Below are 20,909 nucleotides of genomic sequence, written 5' to 3' on the forward strand. Positions count from 1 at the left end.
ATCAGTGTTGAAGCATCGAGCAGCGGGCCCAGACTTGTGGGACAGTTCTACATACTTGGAGAGCTCGCCAGCTGGATGGATTGACCCACTATTGGATTTCTTTCTTACTAATTTTGCTTATAAAAATATAAATTATTTAAAATTTTTTAGTGCTCTAATCCTGTCCAATGGTACTTTGATTTTGCGGGATTTGCGCCTCGAACAGGCTGGCAAATACAAGTGAGTAAATAAAAGAAAATGGTTCAGAACAAATATTTATAAATTGAGCAATAATTTAATGCTTCATCTACTAAAAAAGTCATGCAACAAAAAATTCCACTTACATTTCATTGGCTTTGCCATAACTACATTGTTGATTTCATCTAAATTAGTATAAACCATTTATAGTTAATAATGCCCTTTAAGTCTGGTTACTGGTATATAAACATAAAAGAGGTGAAGTTTTTTGTTCAAGATGCGGTTAAAGATAATAGCTAAGTAGGCACCTTTACACACTCGCACAATTACCTTGATATATGGTTCCCTAACTCCGCATAACTACGCCTGCGATCTGCCCAGTTTAACTAAATTAAGACCGAAGGCAATTTTCCATTTGGCTGCTGCCGCCGCAGCGCTCCACCTTCGCCACCTTTGCTGTGGCAAAATCAACACCTCTTGCGGCCCTCCATGAGGAGAGGCACTACATGTGGCACTTGCCACATTCACGCACCACTCGCACCACCACCGCCGGCGTGCCCTTAAACAATGCATTAATTAACACTTAGCGGCGGCCCACTGGCGGCTGTAATTGTGGCCATTGTCCATGTCAATTATCGCGCGAGACCACCGAGCATTATCCATTATCCATCTACTATCCATTCCCTTGTGTTGCAGATGCGTGGCCCAGAACACTTTTGCCAGCAAGGCGCACCGCCAGTTCGTGTGGCAGTTGCGAGTGGAACCCAAGGACGGCCCGTACTATCCCAAAAACGAGGCTGGAATCCCGGAGACGGCCGTTTCGCAGGCCCAACTACTGCCGGCGTTTCAGAACGAAACGGTTTTCGTGCCCTCCGGAGGATCCGTGTTGCTGCAGTGCCACGCGGTGGCGGACTTTGTGGCCATCGATTGGTACCTGCACTCGGCCAACAACAAGGTGATCAGCCTGAGCAACAACAGTGTGGCCTACTCCATCACGAACGCCAGCGTGTCGCAGCACGAGGGTCGCTACAGTTGCGTCACGCTGCTGGAAACGCAAACATTCCAGGTGATTGTGACCACGCCGCCGAGGATAGTGAATCGCCTGCCCGTCGAGGTGGTGTACATTGGCCTCGCGAGGACCCTAACCTGCCGCGCCGAGGGTCATCCGGAGCCGAGTATCACCTGGTACCACAACGGAGTCCAGCTGAACAGCTCCTTTACGCGCTACATTAGCGGCAATGAGTTGCATGTCCACTCTTTCGACTCCAAGGAGGAGGGCATCTACCAGTGCGTGGCCAGGAATGTGGCTGGCCAGGATTCGGCAACGGGCGAACTGCGTTTCAACCGGCAGCTGGAGGAGATCAACCCCTTGCAGAACATCCGTTGCTATCCCCATAGTTTCCACACGATCAACATTACATTTGATAGCCGCAGCCTGACCTCGATGTTCGTGGTCTATATCGTGAAGAGCAATCCGCACAGCTGGAACTCGTTTGGCCCTATGAAGCTGAATCAGACCTCGTACGTGGTGATATCCACCAATCTGCCGGTTTACGAGCCCTTTGCTCTCATCACTCGGGTTTTGTTTCCCACCACGGAGGTGAGAACAGGAACCTTGGTGCCCCAGCAGATGATACTTAGTTCGTTGAGGAGTACGCCGGTTATCTGCTGCACTCAGGGATGTGAGTAAAATTAAATGATTTTGTGTGCTGCCGAAATCTCTTTAAACAAAAGGAATCTCTGGAGATTTAAAAACCCTTTAAATGTCCCTAAAAGTATAATGTAATATATACAGAAACGCCTGAAAAGTACGCTGTAAAAAATCTGGAAGTGCGTAAAAGTGTGCAATGAAAAATTTTTAAATCAAGAGGTTTCGGTGGCTTTCCCGTTCAATATTAAGTTCCCAAATGACAATATTTCTCTCTCTCAGTAATGCTGCGACCCATCGCCGTGGGCAACGACACCTTCGTCAAGTGGTCCCAGGGCAAATTGGACAACAAGAAGTACTTCATCCTGCAGTTCTCCATCAATCACACCCATCCCCATCCGGCGCAATTACTAAATGGTTCCCTTTATGGCACATTGTCCAAGGATGGCAGTCCCGAGGAGAAAGCAGACGAAGTTCGTCGCCATCTGAAGATAATCCAACCGCTAAATCAATCTGCGGCTGCCACTGTGCTAAGGAACGTCGAGCACGAAGACAACGTGGTGGATGACATGACTCTGGAGCTGGAGGAGGACATTTTCAGCCTGGTAGTGGACGCCAATGTGACGGGTATGCTGCTGCAGCATTTCACGCGCATCAAGATGCGAGTGCTGATCATCACCAGCGAGAATGAGTTCCTGGGTCAGGACTTTCGCTATGTTCAGTGGAAGATTGTGAGTAGACTGTACTGTAGGGGATTATGTTTTCATCTCTCTAGGATTGTTTTTGTACGAGGTCTGTAATACGCTTTGTATTCCTTTTCTATTTCAGATTGAGAATGGCACCTCGGAGCAGTCGAACATGCCCTTTCGTCTGATCACCATAGAATCTCGCGCCCTGACCTTTAAGTTTCTGGACAGCCTGAATGAGACCTGTGTGGTGGAGTGCCACACGGTGATACAGAAGCAAATGAATTTTCCCAGCCAGCAGCCAGAGTGTCAGGAGCGCAACATTTCCAACTCCATGTTGTTTGTCACGGGGCTCAGGGCAGATGTTAACTACAATCTGCATTTCTACAACTGCAAAACTCGCATTTTCTATGGCGAGATAGATGTCAAAACCGAACAGGATCGTAAGTATATCACGAAGATTTTGAAATTACTTGTTAATGTGCCTAAAAGCATGCAGTGAAAAAAATATTATTCTTTACTGTACTTCTAAGTTTAAAATATAACGTTGCATATTTTTAGACACTTAAAAAAATTACATTTAAAACAGATTTCAAAACATAAAAATTATATTTTGTAGCCCCTGGCACCGTCAGCAATTCGCGGCTAATCAAACAGAATGGCTTAAAACTGGTGTGGGGGCCACCGGAAGTTTCCAATGGTCGTGTACATCATTATGATATCCGGTGGTCCTTGGATAATGTCACCCATGAAGCTGTTGTTAGGGATTGCACAGCCTGTTCATACAAGGTAACTAATATTAAAGTACAACTGTGGGCTTATCTTAATTTATATATTTGTTTAAAGTTTCCCAATGTCTCGGAGACGGCCAAGATCCATGTGGCGGTTCGCGTGGTGGGCGATACTGGAGCTGGAGCTCCCATCTACTTTGACATGATAAACAACAATCACACCTGGCTGGAGGAGGACAGGGAATCGTCGCATTCGGAGGTTTACAGTGGCATTGCCATCGGCTCTTTGCTGTCCATCGCCTGCGTTTTCCTCTTCGCGCTGTTTATAATTGTCCAGCAGCGCAACTTCAAGGCCCGTGCCCAAGGGCCCACCCACCTGACCACACCCACGGACATCAATTTCGGTAATCTGAGCAGTGCCTCCGGCATGCCCGGCGACAGTGCCGGCGGCCTGAGTGGCGGCACTCTGCAGCAGGATTGCCACGAGATGCAGACCCTCATCCCGCGTTCGCGTTACCACATCGAATTGCTGCCGGAGCACACGCTGGAGTACCAGACGAGTTCCGCAGCCGTGGCGGTGGTTCATCTGGCCAATGGCAATGGCAGTGTCCAGGTGACCAGGCGATCGGATCACGATGGTGGAGGAGCAGGGGCAGCAGCTCAGGGGGATTTGGGCATAGCCGGAGTGCACAATCTCTCACAGTTGCCCCTGTGCGGCGCAGGAGGAGGAGTCTCCCCCGAGCGGAAGACCGTGCAGGATGCCATGTTGCAGGAGGCCAAGGCATTCTACATACCCTACAGGCACACGCCGCCCAATGCGGTGGCCGGTGGCTCCGAGCTGGAGGTGATTGTGCCGCCCAACTCGCTGCCGTTGGTCTCCACCATGCCGGGATTGGGCGTGGCAGGCGGCGGAGGTGGTGGTGGCTCCTCCAGCCGGCGGAGTGGCAGCCTGAGCAGCAGCAGTGCCAGCAGCAGCAGCAATGGCAGCAGTAAAAAACAGTTTCACACCAACTTTGTGCGCCACTCGAATTCCAACGACGGGATTTGCCTGCTGGCCGAGGAGGAGGCGGCGGCCACCCTGACGCCCACATCGGAGCGGGAGTACGCGGCCGTGTGTCTCACCAATGGTTTCAAACTGCCCGCCGAGGTGGTCAAGTCCAACAATAACAATGGCAGCAAGACTGGCCAGAAGCCAGCCACTGCCAAGGAGCGCCAGCCGCGAGGCAACGGCAATCCGATCTCGTTCAGCCACAATGCATCCAAAGTTCCTGCCAACGGACCGGCGTCCGTTAACGTCAGCCATTCGCCGGGGGTCAAGCAGAAGCAGTCCTGGCCAGCGGCGACCACGGTGGTCCATCGACGGGCCCAGGTGGACCCCAATGGGTGAAGCAAGCAGTATTTTAACGAAGCTACCACATAGAAGCAAGCAGAAAGGATGAACCACATTCGCAGCTCGAAACATTCCAAAAGTATATGAGATATGAGATATGGCGGAGATCTTTAGCATTTATAAAGAGTACATTTTATAAATGTAAATATTTAGTAACTGAAACTATGGAACTATGGGAGAAATGATTAATTAAGCTGATATTTATACACACACAGACACACTCACACACACGTATACAAAACATGTACGCTAAGTTGTATGCTATAGTTTTCGTCGCGATTTTAACGCCGTACTTTTGTATTTGTTTATAGGTTTTGTTTGTTTTTCTTTCCGTTAATTGAGGCTAATTTTTACTCGTAACTTCTCTTAAATATAAACATAATTTATTTTTGCTTTCGATGGCAAACACACACAGAACTACGAACAAACATACATAGCAATAGACCGCGCAGCCCGCAAGTATGCATTACAATATTTGTCGCTGATAATTACTACGTTTAACAATTGTTTCGTAGTGGCCGCAAAAAATTCAATTACACTCACATAGCATAAATATATATACGCAAACAGAACAGCCAAAAAACCACAAACACTGCAATAGCCCACACTCAACCATCCAATCAACCCAAAAAATGAAAACCCAACCATGAAACCACAATAGTCACAAGTGTTCACATCGATTCCGATTTAAAACGTAATCTATTCAATAATATTTGTAATTTTATTTTATTTATATTTGTAGTCCTTTTTTAAACGAAATGTTTAATGTTTAATTTCCGCATATTTACTGCTGCATTTTGTTTTGTTTACACAACCGATATATCAAATGTACCTGATTATATTCATTTTGCATTCTTGTTTTTGTGCTCTCGCTCTCACACTCCACACTCCACCCCCCCGGAAACAAATAGCAATTCCAATTTGTGCACACGTATTACATAACTCTATAATAAGCCACAGAATCCATCGTATTGTAACATACTATATATTAAATTCAGCAACCGTACCTCGACACAAAGCTGCGCCAAACGAAAGTCCTCTGCTCCTTTCCACCCATACGTTTTATTTTTGATAGGAATAGGGAAAGTTGAAGTAGTGGCCCACAAAACACAACGAGTATTTGTCGAGTATGCAGATGTATTTTGTGAATTGTTGTTCAGTGTGAAACGAGATGCGAAAATTGTTACGAGATTCAGAGACAGAAGCACCCACGTATGCCCCCAACCAGCAAAAAATACCTATCTATAGAAGATACATTCCACAGGCGTATACAAGTCACAGATACACCACACACACACACACATGTAACACCAAGATACGTTTTAAAACGAGTAAAAACAAATACGAAAATATATATATACAATATGTACTCAATGTGAACGAGAAATGTGTTTGACAACTGTAACTGTAACTGTATACGTATTTAGAGTCTAAGTGCAATACCAACAAATAATTAAATAGCAAAAGGTAACCTTTAAGATCCCTGAGGCAGAACAAAACCGACACTAAAAACAATAGTACCTTTCCACTCAAGCAGAAGCGACGTTCAAAGTAGCAGCTACCCACATCGACTTTCCCAGTTAGTTGCGAATTTCCATCCCAACTTAGACCATACTCCATATAACGCATACCACACCATAACCATACCATCCGTGAATAAACAATCTGATTTGTGTTCAAGCTGAATCAAGCCGCAGACTTTGCACTGCCGAGTTATAGCCGAAGTAATTTTACAATTTACAAAGCAAGTGTGTGCGAAATGCAAGCAAAAGCACACAAAAGCCACAAAATGAACTTTAGCCTACGAATCGCATTTAAATACACGAAAAACATATATTCCGAGAGAACAACTCAAAATTCCTAAGAAAAAAACACAAAAATAGGAGGAAAATCAATTTTAAACGTTACGAAAATTAAGAAACCAACAAATTAACTAAAACTATTATATGCAGCAAAAGGCGAAAGGAAAATTTATGTACTAAAGTTATATAATTAGGCGTAAGAATCCATATGAATGTACGTGTTCGGAAAGGAAAGGATGAGAAAACCAGACGAGAAATTAAGTAAAATAGCTGCGATTGTGATCGCCGTGTAAGTGGATGTGATAAATGTTTAAATTATTTAAGCAAAAACAATAAAGAGATAATGAAATTAAATATTAGGAAGACAGGAAGTCAGGAGGACGGAAGATGGAAACGCGTTTTGCGACTTTTGCAACGGTTTTTGGCCAACGGAAACCACTCAATAACTAAGAGTCCACTAAAATTGTAAGCAAATAATTATTATGTTCTTAACTTTGGCGAAACTGCTGCTCCTAAAAGCACAACTCTCTACTAAAATTAACTATGCCTAGGTGTATTCTTATGTTTGTACTTTTAATTTGCATTTAAGTCCACAGTTTGTATACCTCATTAGTAGAGTGGCGAACAACTAAATTTTGTAAACATATTTAGGCTTGGTTTCCTCGTTTCTAGAATCAGAGCGGCATACTTCAACTATCCCCAAACGAAATGAAAACTAATGTATTTTTTATGCAATTTATATGCATTGTACATGCAGGCGAAATTGATTATTTGAAGCTACCAAGCTGCCAAGGATTCGTGTTAAAGATTTCGAAGCAAATTAAGCTGGCAGCTGGCAACGAACCAGGCCAAAAAGAACGAACAAAATTGGCATGGCGAAAAGAGTCTAAAATGTAAGAAAGCTCTGTGTTTGTTTAGAGAATACACAAGATATGGCAGAGGAGAAATGAAGGCAACCCTAACTATTGGAAAAATATACTAAAAAATAAGTTATGATGGAAAACATGCGGAAAAGTGTTTGATTTCTAGATTTATATTGGACTTTACCAGGTTTGCCCCACCCCGTGAACCCCTTTCAAGCATTTCCATTTGTAAAATATAATTTTTTATTAATTGTAGTAATTCAATTCTTAGTAGCTAAGTATAAAACATCGATTGAATATTTTCTGGAAATAATGTATGCACAAATTTTGTCTTCGTTGGTAACATTTTACAGCGGTGTGGGTTTCGGTGTTCAGATAACGAAATCTATGGTACTAGCGAACTCTAAATATAAAAGGTATTCCTATGGTACAATATCAATAACGTATTCACGGGTGTTTGGGGGATCATCACAACAAAGTGCTAAGAACATGATCACAATCGATCACAAAAATTGCAAAATTATCACTGACGCCCGATGGCCTAAGCATTTTCAACTGCTCGCTCTTGAGGCTTAAACTAGAGGCAACACATAATGCATGTACAACTAACTTGAGCTATGGATAGGCGAATTGGAGTTTATGAAAACCACTATGCTATGCACTATTCAATCGACAAGCGATGCTCTAACTTTAAGCACGCCCCAGTTGGGCTGGGGCATCGTATTTAGGTACGCGTAATTATCATGACACCTCAGAGTTGTCGGTTCTATTCACATTTCGGTTCCAAACAGATCAGGTCCTACCCTTCAGACGAACGCTCAGCACACCTTCTCAATCATTTTCACCAGCTCTTTGTACAGAATGCAATCCCGTCCACGGGGTTTGCAGATCTCTCGATGGTCGAGACGAATGCCGCAGACGTCGCCAATTCCGGGATCTATAGATGGGAGATATGGAGATTATTAGAAATGTATAGTTTGAATATAGCTAATATCATAATATAGCTAAAATATCAATCTTTTTTTTTATTATTATGCCTTTATTCGGTAAAATTTTTTTTGATTAGGATAAGAATCTGATAATCCTTATAGAGGTAGGCAATAAGGTATACCAACCAGCTGAGTCCACTCCCACAATGCGTAGATAGAGCACTGACATGAGCGTCAAGGCGGTCTCCACAAAGCTAAACACCTCGATCTTTAGGTGACCCAGGTGATAAAGTCCCGCGAATCTCCTATGCAGGTCCAGCAGGTACTTGTTATCTATGGAAAATATAATCACATTATTATAGCCGATAAGATTACCTATTTACACTCACTTTTCTCAATCTCAAGTAGCTCCACCGATCTGGATAGCAATGGCGCCTTGATGCTGGCCAAGTGGGATCCCCGATGGGGAACCGAGTAGAAGAAGCATCCCCGGGCGGATCTCCAGAGAGGGGTCATCGCAGGACGACCACTTTCCCAGGCATCCACCATGAGTTGCTTGATGAAGAGCCCACCCTTGGAGTGGCCCACATAAATAATAGGATGACCATGGCCCACGCGGTGCTGGATGAGCAGCTCGGCCATTTCCCGGGAGCGTTGGATCAAGCTGGAGCGCGGCTCCTTGCTCTTCCATAGAGGCCTCCACAGGTACTGGTCGGTTGTATAATTGAGGGCTATAACCCGGACTCCAGGGCAATCCAGAGGCAGCCAATCGCCGGGCCAACACTTGGAGTAGTTGGGATCATTGGGCGAGGGCTTGCTCTTCCGGGGAGACTTCCTGGGCGTGGCCGGGGATGTGGGACGTGGGCGGCTATCCTTCCCAGCGCTTGCCTCCTCCTCATTGCCATCATTGGCCTGCAGCATGGACTCCAGTTCAGCCTGCAGCAGTCTGCTATTGTCCTGCATCCTCAGCCGAAAAGTGGGAAAACTGTACTCGATTCCCTCGCAGATCTGGATGTCGTCCGGTTCCCCACAAACATAGGCATAACTAGGGAAGCGAAAATGTTTTAAAAATATTTTATAAAATAATTCTATCCTATAAACCTACTCGCTGTCATCGCTATCGGAAGCATTGTACTGGAAGTTCTCCGGCCTCATTGCCATGGACCTCTGCAGGCGAGTCCTCTGGCGCACTGGGGAATCATCTGGGGTGTCCAGACACCTGTTCAGGGAAGCAAACTTGGCCCTCTTCTCCCGCGGAGCCGGATGAATGGCCGCACTGCGGGAGTGACGGGGTCTCTTCGGCGGACGCACTGGTGGACGAGGTGGCCTCTCGAACTCCACCGGCTGGCGGTCGTTCTGCCAGAGTCCCTGCTTCCAGGTGTTCACCAGGGATCCATGAAGACCATGGATCAAAACAATGTCTGCTCGGATCGGTTGACCCGGTGGTGGTTCGGCCAGGATGTTGATGGTGCAGCAGCTGGGCGCCTCCGGGCGCACGGTGTAGAAGGGCGGACCCTGCATCGGGTTGGTGGTTGGACAGGGGGTGCAGGGCGTGGAGGGGGCCGACAGGGTGTCGGGAAGACTCTCAAGGCCGTCCTGCGATTTGCGCATTTTCAGGAGCTTCAGCAGAGGTCCCATGCGGTTGGAAACTGGGGAGGAAAAAAGGGGTTCTGATTATAAATTTGTTAAATATTTTCATCGAAAAAAATACCCTGTTAATAACATATATTTCAGGTTTTTATTTTATAATATGTAGTAGAAATATCTTCCAGCAGATGAAAATATTTTAAAAAGGCTATCAAGGCCTCATATCTAGTGATCTTGTACCTAGTCCACCGAACTTTGGCACACATTTTCTATAAATATCTTAAAAGACTCACCCTGAACCGATGACAGATTCAGTGATATAGTGTTGGCGGCAAAGGCCACCAGGTTGGTGAGGGCCTGACGGCTGGAGGCCAGGTTCTGCAGAACCCGCAGCACCCGGACATCTCGGATGCCCTTGATGCCCCTGGCCACGCCGTTGGCCAGTGGAAGAACCAGTCGCACCAGGATGCCAAAGACCACTCGCATGCTGCCGCCATTTTTGCTGTCCCTAGGGAGAAGTTTGTAGGGATTATTTATTGATACTTATAAGATATATATCTCTACTTACGCCTCCATGAGGGCACCGGCACTGCTCGATCGCACCAGATCGCTGACCGCCTGCTCCTCCTCCTGGCGGTCGATCTCCACGTCGTTCTCATTGTTTGTACTGTCATTGTGGGCCTGCGATGATGGTGAATCATCCTCGTGCACCGGAGCTTTGTGTGTCACCGGGAGACCCTCCTCCCCGCCGATTCGCATCATGGCAATGTCGCAGACGTAATGCTCATCGATTTCTTGAAGCGGTGAGCCACCTCCTTCTCCTCCTCCGAGACTGGGGCTTCTGTTCTCGCTTTGGTTATTGTTCTTCAGGTTCTTGATTTCAGCGGCATCTGCGAGTTCCTGGGCGGGATTGCCATTGCGGGCAAACGATTCTTGGGCTGGCTCGGAGGCGCTGGCAAACATTTCCCAACTTCCGGCTCTCGTGGTTTCCTGCTGCTGCTTTCGAAGGACTGGCTGAGGGCCAACTAAATCGCACACAACATGTTGCTGGCAGGTCTATCTGCAAGTTTGTAGAAATCGCAGAAGCCTCTGTTAATCAAGGGCCAGGGAATACAAGAACACTGGCTGCAATGCATCAATGTCAATGGTGGTCAGTGGGCTAAAAACGATTCGGTCAAGTGCAGTTTTCTCCCTCGGCTTCCTGCTCTCTGTTTGCATTCCCCTCAAGGAAAAAGGGGCTAAAAATAAGCAATCACTCTCTGCAGTAAATAACTTATACGACACGTGGACGTGGTGTAATAATAGCAACTGCACGAAGGGCAAACGCGGTTTGATGGCAAAAAACTAAGCCTTTCGTAGGAAAAATCAACGGAGAGCGAAAATATGACATTAAAAGAAAATATTACTGCGATTTCACTGAACTAAACAGCGAAAATAAAGAAAGAAATAAATATACATATGGGAGTTGCTACCTAGGCAAATAACATTACATAATATGAAAAAAATACCTGGGGAATGAAAATACCCTTATCGGTAAGAAATAAGCAGGTTTGAGAACTATAATTTTTGGTAAATTTATAATCTAAATTTAGAAAGTCACCCTTTAAGGCGGAACAAACTTCCTACTTTAGGGGTAAATTGTTTTCCAACTGAGCTTAGCTTACGAAATGTTACTGCCTTCCAAGGGTATTTATAAGGAACGCTCCTCTGCCGCTGCAATCCAATTAGATGGCAGATATATACCTTCTACTGCCGCATAATGACAGTGACGTGCGCTCCGTGGAAATGGAAAAGGCCCTCGGGTTACGAAAAGCCAGCGAAAGGTTCAAGTTGAGGGTCGCCGTATAAAGAAGCCTGTTCTCTGGGGGGAAAACATTCCCATCGCTTTTTGCTTGCGGCTATTTATAGCGTGAAAATGCCGCAATATGCTGCATATATGCACAGGCCACAAAACACGGTGGTTGCCTGTTCGTCAACTTGGCGAGATGTGTATTATGGAATTCAACAAGTTAGAGTGACAGCTATGGGCTGGTACTGGAACAATGCGACCGCACACCCACTCGACTTACAAGATTTCAAGATTGTAGAACCGAAAACCGGAGAAATGCAAACCGCTCGCCGTGGAAATCTCAGACCGACTGGAACGGCACCTTGACGATCCGCATTGGCGAGGCCTGGTTTCAGCGGTTATACCCTATGCACAGACCCGCCCCTAAAGCACTGGCCACTCGCCGTGGTGGCGAATCGAGGCAAATACTTTGCCTGAAGTGCCCGAGGCGGCAATTGCCTGCCTTTCGACAAATTGAAGAGACAGCGGAGAGTTCAATTCATTTGGCACACATCACAGCGTTCCTTATCGTTCATTGTTTCATTAAGTGCGACGAAGTCGATTGTCTGGCAGAGTTATTTGCGTTCCCCTAACTAATTGGAGAGCAGCGAAGTGCTGGTCCTATCTAAATGCCAAGGGACCCGCCGATAGGCATCGCCTTATGGATTAGCTAACCCAATTGATTTTATGGAAATTTCCCTAAATTAATTGAGCGCTCCTATCTTATGCGAATTTATTTACCTTCCCGCATCCAATTGACGGGGTTGCGAACTCTTCTGACGGACAGCACTTAGTATGCTTTATGGTGCCTATAAATGCTAATGCCCAGATAGACTAAGGCAAGTGCGCGCTATTGTCATGCGAGCCGGGCAGGCGAACTATCAAATGGGGACGTGAGGTAGGTGTTCAGTGGCCGTGCACGCAAAAAAAGATCTTTCGGAGCTGATAAAAATAAATGATTATGTTTAATGCCCTTTTAATGCACTCTACATGGATGGTTTCTGTGATAATACTAAATAAATGGGTTAAATGCATTTTAAATGCACTTTTTATCCGGTAATATCACACCGGCTTTAATTACTTTCATAGATATTAAGATATTATATTAATTATTAACACTATTTTTAAATTCATTTGCGAGCCGATGGCTGTCTCTTTTATAGAATAATCATTCATGAGGAAACATTAAAGCCCACCATAGAATTAAAATTTTATTGGGTGGTAAATTAACGCCTCCGTTTTTTGACGAAAAACCGATACTTTTCTTTGAGCTTTCTCGGTGTAACTTGGCCCAAAATTCGTCCTAAGCCGAAAAGACGCGCTGTTGTGGACAGCCAACAAGCTAGACAATTGAACGCAGTCATTTTCTAACTGATTTTTAAAAATAAATTTTTTTTCAAATTTTGACATTCTTACAAGGGGTAGTCTTGTCTTTTTTTCGAAAAATTGTTCAAAAATAAAACTTTTGATGTGAGTATGCCACTTGATTGAGAATTTTGTTACGAGTTCAGCAAGGTATGACATTCGAATTTTGGCCCATTACTTTTATTGTTTCGCCCAAAATACTGATATTTTTTGGCCCCAAAACAGGGATTTCAGTTTTTTGCGAATATTCGATGTTTTGCTTAATCGTTTTTCGCTGTAACTTGTCAAAAAATGGTACAAAATCCAAAAGCAAATGTTATGGACTGCTGAGAAGTGGTGTACATAATCAGTTATTTTTTGTTTGATTCTTAAAACTAAAAATTTTTTCAAATTTGCAATTTTTGTACAAGGGGTAGCATCGCTTTTTTTTTGCGAAAACTGGTCAAAAATAAAATTTTTAAGTTATGAATGCCACTTGATTTTAAATTTTGCCACAAGCTCAGCAAGGTATGACATTCCATTCTTGGCCCATTATTTTTATTGTTTCGCCCAAAATACTGTAATTTTTCCTGGACCATTTTTGGTGAAACTTGGTGACACTTAAAAATCAACAATTTAATTGTAAAAATGACACCTACTAAATTTTTTGTATTCCTTTGCAAATTCTTAAAACAGCCTTAACACAAAACTACTTTATGGTAAACATATTCATGGTAAACTTTTTGAGTCGCATTTCACATTGTCCCACAAGGTCTACGCCGCTGGCGTCTTATCTAATGGCAAGCGACAAGAATTGCAAATGCAAGTGCAGTACAGCTCACTGAGATCGCGAGAGGTGGTCGTCATGCTTGTGCGCCGAGCAGCGCTTCTCTCGACCAGCGGTTCCACCAACGGGGCGTATGCTTAATGCGAACTCTGGCTGCCGCGCGGGTTACTCATTCGCCGCGTGGACTTTGGCCAGCAGCTTTTATCGTCTCGGTGTACCAACTGCAGTCGCAAATGCCTCTGCTTTTGTCTGCTGCTCTGTATCGAAACCCAATGCAGTGCCAGTGGACAGTGGTCAACAAATGGAAGCCAGGGGAAAAGGGCAATTTTCATTATCGCATGGCTGTGTTCACCGAATCCAATGCAATCTGTGATGCACAATTGCTGGCCAACAAGCTGCTAAATGTGTGCCCATTTGTCAGCTGGAAATTGGCTGTTATTATGCATAATAACCGGGTGGGGTTTGGCTGGCACTGGCCCGGGGGAGGGGGAATGGGCTTCCAATGTTGGTGGGCGGGCAGAGGGCCCAACATGGCACGCAAGGCGTTCGGCATGCTAATTAATTTGTCGCATGTTGCAGCCACGTGAACTGGCGAATTCGGTGACGGAGATTGCATGCTCGAATGGTCCAGTAATTTCACCTGTTTGCCTCCTCCACTACTGTGCAAAGTGTGCAATAAACTGGAACAAACATCACCAAACAAAGCCACATATAATACCTCTGATTAGGCCATACTCGTTATATAAGGTTTCACTTTGGTACATATATTTAAATATGGATAGCCGCCTTTCACCCATGAAATGAGCCTACCCAATTAATTTTATGACCTAATCAAGAAAGCAATTTTCAGGTTCAAGTACGGTATTATCCACAGCGATAAGATAGGCCTTTCTATTTGTCATAGCTGGGTAATAAAACGTCGAACTTCAAAAGCTCAATAAACTAGCGCAAGAACAGCTGTCAGTCTTTAAAAAATATCTATCTCGGCAGCAAGGAAACAGCAGCATTCAGCGATAATTATTTCGTTCATTATGAAGCCCATTAACAGGTCAGTGACAGATAAGCACTGAACTGCGGAAGGCCGCTTCTTAACTGGGTCAGAACACAAGGGGAAATCATGACCAGTTTATCCTTTTGTCTTCTCCATAATATATGAGCAATAGCAGAGAATACAGATTCGTTCGCTATAGAGCTGAAAGACTCGAATAACAAATTGATATTGCTTATCAGCCACTTTCATTATCCAGCGCTTCGTCTGTAACAACTAATCAGAGTGTCAACTTGTTTCGGTAAACAATTGAAACGACAATCATTTCCCGCCCGGCCAAACAAAGGCTGCCCCCCCCAGCAGCAGCAATCATTTTCACTTTTTGGAAACACATTTGTATAATTTCCAAACAAGCCGTCTGGCAACCAGCTCGAAAACGAGTTATGCAAAGCCAGTGGCAATTCATTTAGATTATGTATAGCTGCGGCTCTTTCTGTATCTGTATCTGTATCTGCAGAGCTCGGATCAGGCCATACTAAAAGGTTCTGTGAGGTGAGGCTTGTGACTATGAACTATGGCGATGAGGAACTGTACCGCCGAAGGTACAACGGGGAACCCTGACCTCAATAACCTTGAGTGGGTGGTTATTAGCTTGATTTGCGGCCTTTGACAGGCCATTCTCTTGGCTAATTATCATGTTTTCCCGAATGGCCTGCAGATTAATTACTATCCTGCATTGGATTGTTTTGATTGAGCCCTGGCAACTGTCGCCGGCCAGCTGTGGACTTTGGTCGCCCAACACAAACATAAATGTAAATTATTACACGGGGGAAAAATATCTGGAAAATGCCCCCTGCATGCCAGCGATTTTCGTATTCAAACTGGTTCTTTTTGTGGCATGGCAACTGGGTATTTGATGATTTATAATAAGCCTGAGAAAATAAAACAAACTGTTAATCTTGTTATTAATTGTGTAAGGAAAGTGCCAGACAGGTGTGACAGAAATAGATGCGTAGAAATAGATTTGAAATCATGAATTTACACACTGAAAAAATCCAGAAACAGAACAGAACACTATCTACAATATATCTTTGGAAACAAGAACGGCTTCAAACGGTATTATTCTCAGGAATAATGCTTACAGCATTTGGTTTAAAATAATATACATATGCGATAAGGAAGTGCGAATTCAGCCGCAAGAAATAAACAAATGTATGCACATATTGATGAACGCTTGGAAACTATCACACAGTAGTAGCATAAGATTACCTTGTTAGGTAGGGTTTTAAAATATATGTATTCCAGTTGTATCTGTCCTTTCACAAAGAAAAAAATCTCAACTCCTTGAAAGTTAAAAGATACATCTTCATCGATTGTAGGAAAATACCAATAAAAGTACTATGCAAATGAGTTTTTCTCTCTGTAAGAGAGCTCTCGCGCCGCTGGCTTTTCCACAATCGCTCACACTCGGACTCTCCGCTGAAAACCGGCAAAGTGAGAGCGCAGTGCTGCAGTGTTTTCTCAAAGAAACCCCTCGAAGAGCGGGATTACTCTCGGCCAAAAGCTGCTGTGGTATTGCACGGGTGGTTCGGATGGCTAAAACGCAAAACAACGCTGGGCGAAAACAAAACAACACGTGCTGGGTGGGGCTGAAAGGGTGCTGGGGGGCCTAGGGGGCGTGGGAGCTAAAACTCGAGGACTGGAAACCTTCACCTTCACCAGGCAGCAATGCCTCCGAAGAAGTAATGAAATGAAAACGAAACCAAGGGAGCCATAAGTTCCGAACTTTAAGGCCGCGAACGTGTTTTGAGTTCGTGAATCTCCACTCCAGTGCAGTCCACCCCCCTATATATATGTCTTTTATGCCATATATAGTTCGGGTGATGAGCCAATTTGTCGGGGGAACTCGCAGTGCATCTGCGATGAATTTGTCAGCCTAGTAACAAGTACTAATTGAGTTAATCGCCGAGCAAAAAACACAATTCACACCTGCTCCATTAGAATCGTTCGATATCTAAGCGGCTTGTTAATAGTTAAAGGAGTTTTTGTTTCTTGGTTCGTATATCCTATATAGAGAGGGGGTGGTTTGGGGCCCAGGAAGACAGCACTTGACGACTTGCTCAAGAGTTCTTTCGAAGAACTTAGTAGGCATTTATCGTACGTTTATATATGCCAAAGTGTGTATGTGGTGTGTGTCCCACCAAGCACGCTCGTTCACATACACTCTTTAACTTACACACTCGACAACAACAAAGCTCTCGGCGGTACGCGATTTTTTTTCCAAAAGGCGTTACGAACCCGAGCAAAAAACTGTGAAGCGAAAACGCGTCCGCAGCGTTTCGGCGCTCGGCAGCAACTATTGTGCTATTACAAAAACACACGCTCACGAGAGCTCTCCAACAGACAGTACAGAATGCCCCCACAGCACTCCCGCCCCCGCGAAAACACCCATGAAATATCACAGCTATCTGTGTGTCAACAAAAGTTTAGCAGCTGTTCGCGTTGCTAAGCTTTTCGGGGGGCTAAGAGAGCTAAGCGACGAGAGCCGAGAGACCCCACAGCACCCTCTAAAAAGAGAGCCCCAAAGAGCTCCATTGTACCGCAGGCGGGGCTGCCAACTCATCGCCCAGCAGCCCGCACTTTTATTATCCATTCAAATGTATCATAGCTTAGTTTATACAAATATATCAAGATACATCGAGCTCTATCCATGAAAATAGCCAAGGCGAACTTATTTGGAAGCCAGCTTTTTGTTTACAATCATCTGATTAAATATTTAAGAGTTTTTTACAATATCTTACTAGTCCGAAAAGAGTTTTAGATTTTTAGTTATAGGTATACTCTTATAATTCGATTTATATTTGTGCGAAGGACATTGTTCTGGAAAAAACACGGATTTACCAGATAATATATGATGCCATGTTGTGAATGTAAATGAAAGTTGATGATAATATTCAAAGAGGTTTTCTATTGTATTACTTTTGAAAGAACCCACTTTTTATATCTTAGTTTCCTCATTATTGTTTATCATATCACCCAATAAACCAGCATATTATTGTAAGCTTCTGATACTTTCAGGACTAAAGCTCGATGTGTTGATGAAAAATGGTTTCGACCTGCTCATAAGGGTCTTACAAAAGATCTGCTCTTCCCGAGCAGCGTGGCCCAGTCACTAAAAACGTGCCCAAGTGACGACCAAAAAACAGATTCCCCAACGTCTGGCGTTGGTTCCAAAAAAGTGCCTGCTTCACGACGAGTCCGAGCTGGAAGACGAGGAGCTGGAGGAGCTGCTGTCCCCGGAAGTGGTGTCGCTGCTACTGCCGCGGTGCTTCCTCCGCCTGGCCTTCTTCTCGTCGATAACCTCGTAGCTTGGCAGAGTGGAGTTACTGGAGTCGGAGCTGCTGCTGCTCGAGCTGCTCGACTCCTCAACAACTGCTTCAATTTTTCGGGACTTCCTAGGGAGGAATCCGAGAATTAGTGAAGGGATAACTTGTGAAGTCCCTGAGTATTACCTACTTCTTATCGTTTTTGTCCCCGTTCTTGCCGCGCTTCTGCTTCTTGGCCAAGTCGCAATCGCTGGGGGAGCTGCTGCAGGTGCGCTTCGACTTCTTGGCCTTCTTGTCCTTGCGGCGGGATTCCTTATCCGTGCCACTCGCCTTGGTGGAGTACAGGTTCTGCGAACTGGCTGTGGAGTAACCAGTATCCTTGCGCTTCCTCTTTTTCCTAGAAGCAGTGGGTTATTCATAAAAAGCGTATGGTAAAGAATATAATTTATCCTAAACCCACTTGTCCTTTTTGTCCCTCTTCTTTTTGCTGTACACCGCCTCCTGCTCCACATATTCCTTGTCCTTGGCCCTAAAAGTATTATAATTTCTTGTTATAATTTTAAAATACAAGTGTTTATAATTTTTATTGATCATATTTTGTTGAGGTTTTCCAATAAATTTTTTAATTATTTTAAAGTAATTCTTCCTAACATTTTAATACTCACTTTCTGATCTTCTTTTTGACATCACCGCCCCGTTCATTGGATATCATGTAAATGCTATTCTGATCTGCGTCCTGAACTTTCCGTCGAGATTGGAACTGACGAGCCTTGGCCATCCGACTCTCCCGACGATTCTTCCAGAACTCGGCGTTCACCACATAGAGGCGATATAGTTGGAGGATGATAACCAAGGAGTTTTTGCCTAAATATGGAAAAATTATTAAGAGGAAAACCTTAAAAATGTGCAATAAACCCACAGGTGAAGAAGACATTCATGTAGTTAATGATTTTGTACTGGAAGATAATCAGCAAGCGAAAGGTGAGGAACGGGGCATCCTGCAGGATCACATTGAGGACAATGCCCCAAACGTCTATGCCGCAGCAGCAGTTTTGGCAACAGTCTGTATGTCTGGATAATAATAAAATGTATGTAATATAAGGGATCCAAAAAGAGTCTATTTTCTATATATTTAACCAATATAGTATAAATAAAACATATAGACTTTGTATTTCACTCACTCTTCCTTGTGATGGGATCCACTGCCCCTAGGTCTTCTTCCCCTTGTGGCGGACAACACAATGGTAAACTGCATGAGGCTCCAGGACCAAATGCCCAGGGTGAGGAAAACCAAAAAGCCAATCCTGGCTATAGAGTCATCCTTGTAGGAGTCGAAGAACTCGATGATATCCGCCGCCGTGCCAATGTAGACCAGCAGCAGCTGGCTCAGCTGATCCCTGGTGAGATCTCCCTTGGGCAGCAGCCAGCGACCCACGATGAGGATGAGCATGAGGAACTGCTCGATGAGGGTGGTCCAAGTGTCCGGGGTCACCGAGAGGGTGACCCCGGCCTGTCCCAGCAGCGTGGCCACCGGTGGCACACTGCTGTTGGCACTAAGCCCGAACCCAGTGGTGTTTCCCACTCCGGGAATGGTGAAGTTGCTCGGGTTGTACACCGTCGAGTTGGTGGAAGTCATGTTGGCCACTCGCTTGGCCACCTTGTCCAGTTCCAGGAGCCAAATAGCCGGCACAATGCTGCTCAGGTAGAGGAACACCGAGGGGCAGAACCTGCGGGGCAAAGGGACTCAAATGAGGTGGCACCACCGAACAGCCAAAACAAACAACAAGTCTGAGTGATGCGACGAAAGGTAAACAAGAGTCGCAAGACCACTCCTGCTCCATTCAGCCATCCAAACCCACCCGCTCCACAAGAAATTCCATTAAAGTTTTTAGTCTACAAAGCCTGGGGTGGACATCTTACACCTACAATTAAAAGCTACCTAGAATAGATTTCTTTCCTTAAATCTTGGACTTAAATTTCCGTTTTTTTAAACCCAATTTAAAGGAGGACTATTTTTAAAGCTCTATGTTTTTGTTCTTAATAAATTTCATTAAATTTATAATTTGCAAAATATATTTAGTTTTACCACATTCCTGTGATTATTTTAGTATCCTTTGAATATATACTACCCTTTTTGGTTAAACTATTTTTTATTAAACACTCCAAAGTTGTTTTGCCTGTGCTTTTATCTCTTTGTAGGATTTTTTTTCTGAGTGTGGGGGTGTGGCCCCGAAGTTGGTGGTTTTCCTTAGAGTGGGTGGTAAGGTTAGCCACACATTAAACACATGATTTCACTTTTAATTGAAAATCAAAGCCCGCGGCATGACGTCAGCGTCGGCGGACTGTTGTTTACTTTCTGGTTACTGAGATAAACCAGATCATAGTTCGGAATAACCCTCATCTCCGATCCTTACCAGCGCCACTCCTGCGTCTTCTTGATCATGATGGTGAAGATGCCCTCGAGCAGCAGCAGCAGGAGGGGTCCACATAGAGCCCAGTAGATGATATCACTCTTGAGGGCCACCACCTGCCAAATGGCCAGCAGGCTGTGCGCACTGAAGATGATCCTCGTGAGGATGGCCTTGATCGTGGAGATTATCTTGGCCATGGCTGCAATGACATAATCCTGCGATGGCCTGCAGTTCACTATCGAGGACCGAAAACCAAGCCGAACCGCACACGGCGAAAAGGCAAACGCAACTGAGACCGCCGACAGCTGAAATCGCGGGGCCGCGAAATGCTTTCATTAGATGTTTAAACGCTTTTTAAGAAATTAAGGACACCGCGGCGAATGGCGCGTAATTGGTGAATGGCCGCGGACCC

The 20,909-nt window shown here is 44.8% G+C and overlaps 3 protein-coding genes across 8 annotated transcripts in view; 1 reads left to right on the top strand and 2 right to left on the bottom strand.

Moving 5' to 3' along the window:
- The window catches only part of LOC108025263 (uncharacterized), a 67,449-nt gene extending 60,008 nt beyond the window's left edge, over positions 1–7,441 (top strand). For 4 of the 5 annotated variants that reach the window (XM_017095623.3, XM_044091087.2, XM_044091089.2 and 1 more), the window contains 6 exons: positions 151–219; positions 874–1,859; positions 2,108–2,556; positions 2,654–2,954; positions 3,131–3,300; positions 3,358–7,441. In XM_017095623.3, the coding sequence (XP_016951112.1) occupies positions 151–219; positions 874–1,859; positions 2,108–2,556; positions 2,654–2,954; positions 3,131–3,300; positions 3,358–4,629 (3,247 nt within the window). In that variant the 3' untranslated portion in view covers positions 4,630–7,441. The remainder of the gene's footprint in view (positions 1–150; positions 220–873; positions 1,860–2,107; positions 2,557–2,653; positions 2,955–3,130; positions 3,301–3,357) is intronic. The other variant, XR_007764512.1, reaches the window with a different exon arrangement.
- An 81-nt stretch (positions 7,442–7,522) lies between these two features.
- LOC108025260 (uncharacterized) lies at positions 7,523–17,109 on the bottom strand. Of its 2 annotated transcripts, none has more exons than XM_017095620.3 (7): positions 16,997–17,109; positions 10,382–10,873; positions 10,107–10,321; positions 9,332–9,875; positions 8,616–9,271; positions 8,413–8,559; positions 7,523–8,234 (listed from the first exon to the last, which is right to left on the bottom strand). In XM_017095620.3, the coding sequence occupies exons 2-7, from the start codon at positions 10,774–10,776 to the stop codon at positions 8,116–8,118; spliced, it is 2,076 nt and encodes a 691-aa protein (XP_016951109.1). In that variant the 5' UTR covers positions 10,777–10,873; positions 16,997–17,109; the 3' UTR covers positions 7,523–8,115. The 2 variants fall into 2 exon arrangements, with proteins under 2 accessions (XP_016951109.1, XP_016951110.1); XM_017095621.3 differs by lacking the exon at positions 16,997–17,109 and adding an exon at positions 11,883–12,003.
- A 742-nt stretch (positions 17,110–17,851) lies between these two features.
- Positions 17,852–20,694, bottom strand: LOC108025179 (transmembrane protein 26). The gene is made up of 7 exons (XM_017095487.3): positions 20,501–20,694; positions 19,268–19,813; positions 19,006–19,157; positions 18,752–18,950; positions 18,547–18,615; positions 18,277–18,483; positions 17,852–18,215 (listed from the first exon to the last, which is right to left on the bottom strand). Exons 1-7 carry the CDS (start codon positions 20,692–20,694, stop codon positions 18,008–18,010), a joined length of 1,575 nt encoding a protein of 524 aa, XP_016950976.1. The 3' UTR covers positions 17,852–18,007.
- Between the last annotated feature and the right edge of the window lie 215 nt (positions 20,695–20,909).

The sequence above is a fragment of the Drosophila biarmipes genome, chromosome 3R, assembly GCF_025231255.1.
Source record: "Drosophila biarmipes strain raj3 chromosome 3R, RU_DBia_V1.1, whole genome shotgun sequence".
In the NCBI taxonomy this organism is placed as follows: Eukaryota; Metazoa; Arthropoda; class Insecta; order Diptera; family Drosophilidae; genus Drosophila; species Drosophila biarmipes.